The sequence below is a fragment of the Lepidochelys kempii genome, chromosome 1 (genome assembly GCF_965140265.1).
Source record: "Lepidochelys kempii isolate rLepKem1 chromosome 1, rLepKem1.hap2, whole genome shotgun sequence".
In the NCBI taxonomy this organism is placed as follows: Eukaryota; Metazoa; Chordata; order Testudines; family Cheloniidae; genus Lepidochelys; species Lepidochelys kempii.
In genome coordinates this window covers 202,840,016-202,851,144 of record NC_133256.1, presented here as the reverse complement: position 1 = coordinate 202,851,144, position 11,129 = coordinate 202,840,016, and the positions used below count along the sequence as shown (strand labels likewise).

Genomic DNA, 11,129 nt, shown 5'->3' with positions numbered 1-11,129 from the left:
GGCTGCAGGCACAACACATGGCCTTTCAGGAATGTTAGAAATTAAAAAACAAACAACAAAACACGATACTTAAATGTTAGAAACCCAGTCAATTCATTAAAGTTAAAGTTGCATTTTTTAAGCCAGGCACCCAGGCATTTTAACTCTGTTTCACAGCAATATTCTGACAAAAGAATCAGAAAGACACACTAACTTATCCATCTCAAATAAAGTTTTCTTTGATAGGTGGCCACAAAAAGCTAGAAAGCCTCAGTCTTAATCATACAGTAATGCTGCTGCTTTCCAGCCTTTCTAACAATCAGACCCAGTGCACATCAAAGGGTTTTACAAAAAGTCTTGGTTAGACAAATACCACCAGGTTGAAAACAATCATTCCCCCATATTTCATTAAGGGTCCAATTCTCTCAGGTGTTGAGGGCACTCAGGGCCAGATAGGCACCTAATGGGAATGTCAAAAATGCCTAAGTGATTCAATAGGAGTTAAGTACCTAACCTGCTAAAGCGGCAAAGAGTCCTATATGGTGCCACAGGACTCTTTGACAGGTTTCAGAGTAGCAGCCGTGTTAGTCTGTATCCGCAAAAAGAACAGGAATACTTGTGGCACCTTAGAGACTAACAAATTTATTTGAGCGCTCAAATAAATTTGTTAGTCTCTAAGGTGCCACAAGTATTCCTGTTCTTTTTGCGGATACAGACTAACACGGCTGCTACTCTGAAACCTGTCAAAGAGTCCTGTGGCACCATATAGACTAATAGACGTATTGGAGCATAAGCTTTCGTGGGTGAATATCCACTTCGTTGGATGCATGTAGTGGAAATTTCCCGAGGCAGGTATAAATATGCAAGTAAGAATCTGGCTGGGATAACGAGGTTAGTTCAATCAGGGAGGATGAGGCCCTCTTCTAGCAGCTGAGGTGTGAACCCCAAGGGAGGAGAAACTGCTTTTGTAGTTGGCTAGCCATTCACAGTCTTTGTTTAATCCTGAGCTGATGGTGTCAAATTTGCAAATGAACTGCTGTGCAGTATGTAGGTAGCAATGGATTTTTCATCTTCAGTCCATTTGGTATGATGTCCATCCATTTGCATTTGGAAAGGAAGATGATATCTGTCTGTACTTGTGCAAGTTTCTTCATGAGGTTGATGGATTTCCACTCCATACGGCTAAATGTAGTGTCTTGCACGGTGTCAAGTATCAGAGGGGTAGCCATGTTAGTCTGGATCTGTAAAAGCTTTTACAGACCCAGACTAACATGGCTACCCCTCTGATACTTAACCTGCTAAGGACACTTAAAAAACCCACGACATGCTTATTAGCATCTTTAGACACCTAAAGATCTGTAAAAATCTGGCCCTCCATGCCTTACAGGATCATGCTCTATTTGTAAAAGAAAGATGGTACTCACGTGCCTCTAAAATGGAATACAGTAGATTAACTAATAGTTTTGAGTGCTTCGAGATCCTTGAGTGGAAAGGACCGGCATTAGGTAACTATTCAAATGGCATTAGATACAGAGCTAGCATGTGACTACATACAAACCTCAAAGACCTAGATCATGCAATTAAAGCAGTTACCTAAAAAGAACAAAGGTCAGCGTGGTGCCAAAACAGCACACTAAGTACTGGAGATAGGTATGCACGAAATCAATTGTAAAGCTAGTGTTCTACAGTTCATATTTTCTATATCATCTTTCTTTGTCTCCAGTATAGGCAGACATTTCTAAGGGGGCAGAGATAGGCACTCAGATACTATGGTGATGAGGAACATATAAGTAGGGTGACCATATGTTCCCTTTTGGCCAGGACAGTGCCTTTTTTAAGCCCGGTCCCAGCCATCCTGATTTTTTTGGAAAAAGTAGGCATTTGTCTTGTTTGGTCTTGCCAATTTGATCAGTTGGCAAGAACAAACACGACAAATGCCCACTTGTGTCAAAAAAGTGGGGTGTGGAGGAATGTGTGTGGGGGGGCAAGTGGCGATGCTAGCCTGGTGCAGGGGGTGGGAAGCAGGGTGCTACCGGGGGGCAGGCAGGGCTCAAGCAAGCAGTGACACCAGCCCCATATGGGTAGTGGGAGGGCAGGGCTTGGGTGAATGGCTCAGGCCCCGTGGGCAGTGGAGGGAAGCTCGGGTGAGTGGCTCCAGCCAGCCCCTTGGTGGGGAGGGTTGGGGGGGTGCTTGGGCCACCCCTGCACGGTGTCCCGTTTTCCTTTTGGACGTATAAGTAACTTGAATGACAGATAGATAGATAGATAGAAAGATAAACGGTAATTTGAGTTACTTGTTTGAGAAGTACCCTTTAACTCTAAATTTCCTGGGTTTCTAACAGTTGTTTTTGTTTTTTATTCAACTAGTATTTTTAAGAGGTGATATGCTCTGAAGCCACACATATGTCCCTGCAACCTTAACTTCACCTTCTAGTTGTGTGGTATAGGAATTGTACATGCTATGGCAGAGAGAAGAATACAAAAGGACAGAGTGATCTGAACTCAGCAGGGATAGCTGAGGGGGAAACCGCCCCTTCCAGTGTGGGACAAGGGGGTTCTGGGAGGGAGAGGGACAGAGACAGCCCCTCCCAGTGTGGACACTGGAGTTCCAAACTGTTATATAGTGGATTGCTATATGACAGTTTAGGACAGACCACCCACCAAAACAGAACAGAGACGGTAGAAACGTGTGTAAGTGTTCAAGGGTGGTTGGATCTATAGCCATTAAGTCTGGTTGCTGTGGGTTTGTGCTGTTGTCTGTGTATATGTGTGATCAGAGCTGTAGAGTCTGTGTTCACAGAAAAGTAGCCTCTGTGCGTACAAGCTGTGTGGTGGGTTCGGCAGGAATGTTCAGAGGCTTGTGTGTGTGTGTGTGTTAGGAGGTTTGTGTATCGATAACATGCAGTTGCATAATTTACAAGCAATTGGAAGCACAGCACCCAGAACAAGAGAAGCCAGGAAGCTCAGTTACCATCAGACCTGTTCAAAACCATTTCTACCAAGCGTGCAAGTGCAGTGTTAGCCAGAGGCCCTGTGCTAACAACCATGTTGCCAAGGTCACTGGTAGCCACCAGGAAAGTTCTCTGCTGTGTAGAAGCTGTCACCGCCCAGCTCCTCCTCCTCCTCCATTTCCAGCTGCTTGTTCATCATGGACTGCACCTGGGGAGGAGAAGAAAATGGTCAAGTCACTCTCCAATGCCATAATACTGGAGCCCAGAGATAGCACCACAACTGCTTCTGCCAGCTCTGAAAACTGAAGTACAGGACAAGACTTGGGTCCCCTTCAAAACCAGTGGAGACTATCTCCCTGGGAGAGGGGAGTGATGAAAGGGATCCTCTTTCTGCCCTTCCTTCTCTTCTGTCTTTACTATAATCCCCTCTTATACCCAGTTGTGCGCCCCCCCATTCCCTCCCCATCCCCACTGTCCCTCACTCCACAAGCTTTTAGTCCTCTGTATTTTAAAACCCTCCCATTGCTGATAGATCTTTCTCTGTCCATGATCCTCCTTTCACAATTCCAGACACTGTATTGAAGGACCTATATACCGCACTGTCTCCTTCCCTTCCACACACTGACCCTACTCTCCAGCCTTGTTTCCCCAACCTGCCATGTCCTGCCCCTTTAAAACACACTCAGACCCTGTCATCCAGGGCATTCTTCCCCTGTCCTATCCTCCTCCTTCCAAGTGCCAAGACTCATAGCAACAGGAATATTCATGGCTTCACTGCGGCTCTAGCCTGCTCAGCCACAATTGGATTCTGCTGCAGACCTAGAAGACTCCATACCTGCAGCAACATGAACTGCAAGGGGTCATCGGGCTTCTCATACACCAAGTTTTCAGTGATCTCCTGAGAAAGAAAGTGAAAGCATTTTTAGATTTCCCTGCTGAAGGCGGGTAATAGATTCAAGGATGCAGACAGTTCTGCTGAGGGCAGGAATGCCTAGTCTTTTGGGATGAGATTACTGAGTATTTGGGATGTGGTACTGGATGTATGAAAAAATAAAGAGGTCTGAGCAAGTAACAGAGAACTTGTAAATACTGGTATTGATAGAAACAGGTACAGGAACATTTGGAAAATGCGAACAAATACAAATGAGCTAGACTGGACAATATGTCATGGGAATTGGATGCTAAGTTTACTCAACCACTGGCAATTATGGTTCAGAACCCATGGAAAATGCTGGAGGCACTAAGGACTGGAATAAAGCTACTAGGTTACTGGTCTGCTGAAAAGGAAAGAAGAGTGATCCAGGCAATTACCACCCCGTAAGTCTAACTTCTGTTCCTGGATTTTAATATTCTATTATTTTTAACTGTAAACAATTTGGAGCACAACAGGACCATGAGCAATAATGCAGGACCTGGGCTGATAAAGACAAGAAAAAAAAATCAGCTTCCCTTCCTCTGCAGGTAGCCAAAGGAGATGAAGAACCCGTCCACTCCCCTCTCAAAAACACTCACTACTTTCCCTCCCAGGAGCCAGGGGAAGAAGGATACTCTCCCTCCTGGTTCAGTGGGGGCTGGGTGCACCAAAGAAAGAAAGGCTAGACTTGCGGCTAAGGCTCTGGACTGTGACTTAGGAGACTTCAATTCAATTTGTGCTTCTTCCCCTGTGACCCTGGGCATGTCACATAGACTTGTTGTACCTCAGTTCCCCATCTGTAACATGGATTTAATAGATTTCAGAGTAGCAGCCGTGTTAGTCTGTATCCACATAAAGACATCAGACAGACAGCCCTCCAACCTGAAGCAAATACTCTCCAGCAACCACACACTACATAACAAAAACACTAACCCAGGAACCTATCCTTGCAACAAAGCCCGATGCCAACTCTGTCCACATATTTATTCAAGTGACACCATCATAGACCCTAATCGCATTAGCCATGCCATCAGGGGCTCGTTCACCTGCACATCTACCAATGTGATATATGCCATCATGTGCCAGCAATGCCCCTCTGCCATGTACATTGGCCAAACTGGACAGTGTCTATGCAAAAGAATAAATGGACACAAATCTGACTTCAGGAATTATAACATTCAAAAACCAGAAGGAGAACACTTCAACCTCTCTGGCCACTCAGTAAGAGACTTAAGGTGGCAATTCTGCAACAGAAAAGCTTCAAAAACAGACTCCAAGGAGAAACTGCTGAGCTTGAATTAATATGCAAACTAGATACCATTAACTTGGGTTTGACTGGGAGTGGCTGGGTCATTACACATATTGAATCTATTTCCCCGTGTTCAGTATTCTCACACTTTCTTGTCAACTGTCTAAATGGGCCATCTTGATTATCACTACAAAAGGTTTTTTTTCTCCTGCTGATAATAGCTCATCTTAATTAATTAGCCTCTTACAGTTTGCATGGCAACTTCCACTTTCTGTGTATGTATATATATATATATATTCTTACTATATGTTCCATTCTATGCATCGGATGAAGTGGGCTGTAGCCCACGAAAGCTTTGTGCTCTAATAAATGTGTTAGTCTCTAAGGTGCCACAAGTACTCCTGTTCTTTTTATGGATTTAATAATACTTTATTTCTCCTACCCTTTGACAGTCCCTGCCCTAAATCTAGATAGACAATCACAGGACAAGGCCTGATCTTGTCTTGGCCCTCCAGGTACTACTGGAGTAATAAATAATAGATTCTCCATAAAAGTACTTTCAAATGGCTTCAGTACAGGGATTTGTGGGGGGAATGAGAAAGGAAGATGGAGAAACAGAATCCTCCTTTCCTCTCATTTGTGTTGTCACATCAATATAGTCTCCATCCTGGTCAACTGTACGTAAGCCATCTGCAGGAATGGAAATGGAGAGCACCAAGGATGTGCTGTCCCCAGCTCCACTAACTGCATACAGCATATGTCATAAATATAAAGGGAAGGGTAAACCCCTTTGAAATCCCTCCTGGCCAGGGGAAAGCTCCTCTCACCTGTAAAGGGTTAAGAAGCTAAAGGTAACCTCGCTGGCACCTGACCAAAATGACCAATGAGGAGACAAGATACTTTCAAAAGCTGGGAGGAGGGAGAGAAACAAAGGGTCTGTGGGTCTGTCTATATGCTTCTTTACCGGGGCTAGACCAGGAATGGAGTCTTAGAACTTTTAGTAAGTAATCTAGCTAGGTATGTGTTAGATTATGATTTCTTTAAATGGCTGAGAAAAGAATTGTGCTGAATAGAATAACTATTTCTGTCTGTGTATCCTTTTTGTAACTTAAGGTTTTGCCTAGAGGGGTTCTCTATGTTTTTGAATCTAATTACCCTGTAAGATATCTACCATCCTGATTTTACAGGGGGGATTTCTTTATTTCTATTTACTTCTATTTTTATTAAAAGTCTTCTTGTAAGAAAACTGAATGCTTTTTCATTGTTCTCAGATCCAAGGGTTTGGGTCGGTGGTCACCTATGCAAATTGGTGAGGCTTTTTATCCAACATTTCCCAGGAAAGGGGGAGTGCAAGTGTTGGGAGGATTGTTCATTGTTCTTAAGATCCAAGGGTCTGGGTCTGTAGTCACCTAGGCAAATTGGTGAGGCTTTTTACCAAACCTTGTCCAGGAAGTGGGGTGCAAGGTTTTGGGAAGTATTTTGGGGGGAAGGACGCGTCCAAACAGCTCTTCCCCAGTAACCAGTATTAGTTTGGTGGTGGTAGCAGCCAGTCCAAGGACAACGGGTGGAATATTTTGTACCTTGGGGAAGTTTTGACCTAAGCTGGTAAAGATAAGCTTAGGAGGTTTTTCATGCAGGTCCCCACATCTGTACCCTAGAGTTCAGAGTGGGGGAGGAACCTTGACAGCATATATCCCCCCCGCCCGCCCGCCCGCCCGCCCTTCCTCCCTCCACACTTTGCTTGGATATGGCCCTGCTGCTTGGGGATGGGAATGCCTGTCAGATACATTTCTTCTTTTGTCCCCATTCTCTTCCCCTTCCTGCATGCAGTCACCAGAAGATGATGTAATGCGGCATCACCAAATAGGATCATGACCTGGGGTGACAGCCACTTGGCTGGTCAAGTTCCCTCCCTTATTTAGATCTGCTTTAACCTTATTTAGATCTGCTGGAAATGATCAGCCTTCCAATTTCCATGGTTTGGCCATAAGCCAATATGAGGCAAGGAGCGGAGGGAGCCTGTGGACAGACATTTGACTCAGTACAATATTGACAAACTAACTTTAGGTTCTGTTTCTCCAATGAGTCACTGGGAGAAGAAGAGGAGATGGAAAGGAAAAATTCACCTGAAATATCTGCAGAATGTTATGTTTCTCCATGTACATAAGGGAAACTTCAAAGGGGTCTTCATACACCATAGGCTTTTCAACTTCTGGTGATTCGACCACTGCTGCTGATTCAGCCGCAGGTGCTTTGACTACAGTCTCTGCTGGTTCAGCCACAGGTGCTTTGACCACAGTTGTTAGCAATTCAGCCACAGATGATTCGGCCACAGACCCTGGCAATTCATCTGTAGGTAACTGGTCCACTGATGTTGGCAATTCGACTATAGGTGACTCGTCCCCAGGTGACTCAATCACTGCTGTTGGTGATTCAACAGGCTCCTGCACTTCAGTCATTCCTACTTCTTCAGGCTCAGGCTAAAACATTTAACACATTTAAAAAAATATTTTAAATGCATAGACTTGTGCACTAGACACATTGCGTTACTACACCCTTTTATATGAGAGTGGGATGAGGTCCAGGATTCCTTTGTAGCTATAGCTCCTACAGCAAGGGCTCCTCCACCATTTGCTCTAGCACATATTTCTGGGACAGGCTGGCACTGGCGTAGGCTTCATCTCTTTCTAGTATGACTGAAAAGAGGAATATGAATTTTCTATTCCTCATATAAGAGATGCTACTTTCTGGGTGAGATCCTGGCTTCATAGAAGTCAATGAATGACAAAACTCTCATTGACTTCCATAGGGCCAGGATTTCAGTCTCTTTCTTTTCCATCTCAGAAAGAATTTGAAGCAACACATGGCTCTGCAATCCTACCTCCTCTAAGAGGCATCTATTTTTAAAACTCAACAGCAAATAAGAATATCCAGAGCTGAGAGCTTATACAAAACAGTGCTTTTCATCCTTAGATGGCAGTGTGCTTCAGCAGGGGCTAGAGTCCTGGGGCAGGACTCAGGAGACCCAAGTTCTGCTCACTACTCTGGGTGACTGGAGGCAAGTCACTTGACCTTTCCCTGTCTCAGTTACCCTACTGGTAAAATGGGGATGATGATATTGACCTGCCTTGTTCAGTACTTTCAGCTCTGTGGACAATAAGGGCTAGGTATTATGACAATGAGTGAATACCACTCTGCCCATTTGACAGCGGGGAGGGAAACAAATGAACAGAAAGCAATGATGTGTCCAAATTACACACACAGCCAGTCAGTGTGACAGGCTGATAGCTGGTAGCTTGGCTCCGTGGTGCAGTTTTGGGATTTGCATTTTATCAGACACACATTGTGCGGGGTGAGAGTCAGTGTTGTATAAAGGGGGCAGTGGGTGTGTGTGTGTGTGTGAGGAGGGGGGGGTGATAGGTTGGGCAATGCGGGGGGGGGCAATGTGTGCATGTGTGGGGAGATGTAGAGAGGGCAGCAGGTGTGTGTGTGCCTGGGGCGGGTGATAGGTTGGGCAATGTGGGGGGGGCAGTGTGTGCGTGTGTGGGGAGATGTAGAAGGGGCAGCAGGTGTGTGTGTGTCTGGGGGTGTGTGTGTCGGGGGGTGATAGGTGGGGCAATGCGGGGGGGGCAGTGTGTGCGTGTGTGGGGAGATGTAGAGGGGGCAGGAGGGGTGTGTGTGTCGGGGGGTGATAGGTGGGGCAATGCGGGGGGGCAGTGTGTGTGGAGATGTAGAGGGGGCAGCAGGGGGGTGTGTGTCGGGGGGTGATAGGTGGGGCAATGCGGGGGGGCAGTGTGTGGGGAGATGTAGAGGGGGCAGCAGGGGTGTGTGTGTCGGGGGGTGATAGGTGGGGCAATGCGGGGGGGGCAGTGTGTGCGTGTGTGGGGAGATGTAGAGGGGGCAGCAGGGGGGTGTGTGTCGGGGGGTGATAGGTGGGGCAATGCGGGGGGGCAGTGTGTGCGTGTGTGGGGAGATGTAGAGGGGGCAGCAGGGGTGTGTGTGTCGGGGGGTGATAGGTGGGGCAATGCGGGGGGGCAGTGTGTGTGGAGATGTAGAGGGGGCAGCAGGGGTGTGTGTGTCGGGGGGTGATAGGTGGGGCAATGCGGGGGGGCAGTGTGTGGGGAGATGTAGAGGGGGCAGCAGGGGTGTGTGTGTCGGGGGGTGATAGGTGGGGCAATGCGGGGGGGGGCAGTGTGTGCGTGTGTGGGGAGATGTAGAGGGGGCAGCAGGGGGGTGTGTGTCGGGGGGTGATAGGTGGGGCAATGCGGGGGGGCAGTGTGTGGGGAGATGTAGAGGGGGCAGCAGGGGTGTGTGTGTCGGGGGGTGATAGGTGGGGCAATGCGGGGGGGGCAGTGTGTGCGTGTGTGGGGAGATGTAGAGGGGGCAGCAGGGGTGTGTGTCGGGGGTGATAGGTGGGGCAATGCGGGGGGGGCAGTGTGTGGGGAGATGTAGAGGGGGCAGCAGGGGGGTGTGTGTCGGGGGTGATAGGTGGGGCAATGCGGGGGGCAGTTTGTGGGGAGATGTAGAGGGGGCAGCAGGGGGGTGTGTGTGTCGGGGGTGATAGGTGGGGCAATGCGGGGGGGGGCAGTGTGTGGGGAGATGTAGAGGGGGCAGCAGGGGGGTGTGTGTCGGGGGTGATAGGTGGGGCAATGCGGGGGGGGCAGTGTGTGGGGAGATGTAGAGGGGGCAGCAGGGGGGTGTGTGTCGGGGGGTGATAGGTGGGGCAATGCGGGGGGGCAGTGTGTGGGGAGATGTAGAGGGGGCAGCAGGGGTGTGTGTGTCGGGGGTGATAGGTGGGGCAATGCGGGGGGGGGCAGTGTGTGGGGAGATGTAGAGGGGGCAGCAGGGGGGTGTGTGTCGGGGGTGATAGGTGGGGCAATGCGGGGGGCAGTTTGTGGGGAGATGTAGAGGGGGCAGCAGGGGGGTGTGTGTCGGGGGTGATAGGTGGGGCAATGCGGGGGGGGCAGTGTGTGGGGAGATGTAGAGGGGGCAGCAGGGGTGTGTGTGTCGGGGGTGATAGGTGGGGCAATGCGGGGGGGGCAGTGTGTGGGGAGATGTAGAGGGGGCAGCAGGGGGGTGTGTGTCGGGGGTGATAGGTGGGGCAATGCGGGGGGCAGTGTGTGGGGAGATGTAGAGGGGGCAGCAGGGGGGTGTGTGTCGGGGGTGATAGGTGGGGCAATGCGGGGGGGGGCAGTGTGTGGGGAGATGTAGAGGGGGCAGCAGGGGGGTGTGTGTCGGGGGTGATAGGTGGGGCAATGCGGGGGGGGCAGTGTGTGGGGAGATGTAGAGGGGGCAGCAGGGGGGTGTGTGTCGGGGGTGATAGGTGGGGCAATGCGGGGGGCAGTGTGTGGGGAGATGTAGAGGGGGCAGCAGGGGGGTGTGTGTCGGGGGTGATAGGTGGGGCAATGCGGGGGGGGGCAGTGTGTGGGGAGATGTAGAGGGGGCAGCAGGGGGGTGTGTGTCGGGGGTGATAGGTGGGGCAATGCGGGGGGGGGCAGTGTGTGGGGAGATGTAGAGGGGGCACTGGGGGGCAATGCCAGGGTACACGGTGTGAGTTGCGGGGGCGGCATGGGGGGGCGCAGGGGCTGCGGGAGGGCGTTATATGGGGGGGAGGCGTAACCCGGCGGGGTCTCACCTGCCCCGGCCCCTCCATCCCGGAGCAGAAGCGCGTTTCATCGCCCAGCCGCCCCGGCCTTTTCTGTCTCCCGGCGCCCACCGTATGGTGGGGGCGGGGGGGAGAGACGCTAGCAGCGATCGCCATGGGAACAGCAGACCTCTAGCTCCGCCCCCTTTGTCCGCGGGGCGCTGGGGCGGGGCCGAAGCCCGGAGAGGTCACGTGGTTGCCCGGCCTTACGGCTCCTGCCAGCCATCTCGGAATCGGGCGGAAGGGACCTGCGTTCTAGGGCTGGGCGGACACGTGCTGGGCTCGTGCCGCCGCCGGGCGTGGGCAGCCCTGCGCGGCCGGCGGCTGCAGCGTTCCCCCCCGCAGGGGAGTTGGGGCGTGGCGGGAGGCCGGCGGGCGCGTGGGGGTTTGGCC

The 11,129-nt window shown here is 50.3% G+C and overlaps 1 protein-coding gene across 1 annotated transcript; it reads right to left on the bottom strand.

The window, feature by feature from the left end:
• Positions 1-1,245: 1,245 nt before the first annotated feature.
• Positions 1,246-10,845, bottom strand: TEX55 (testis expressed 55). Its single transcript, XM_073328971.1, has 4 exons — positions 10,728-10,845; positions 7,219-7,572; positions 3,766-3,828; positions 1,246-3,138 (listed from the first exon to the last, which is right to left on the bottom strand). The coding sequence occupies exons 1-4, from the start codon at positions 10,743-10,745 to the stop codon at positions 3,037-3,039; spliced, it is 537 nt and encodes a 178-aa protein (XP_073185072.1). The 5' UTR covers positions 10,746-10,845; the 3' UTR covers positions 1,246-3,036.
• Between the last annotated feature and the right edge of the window lie 284 nt (positions 10,846-11,129).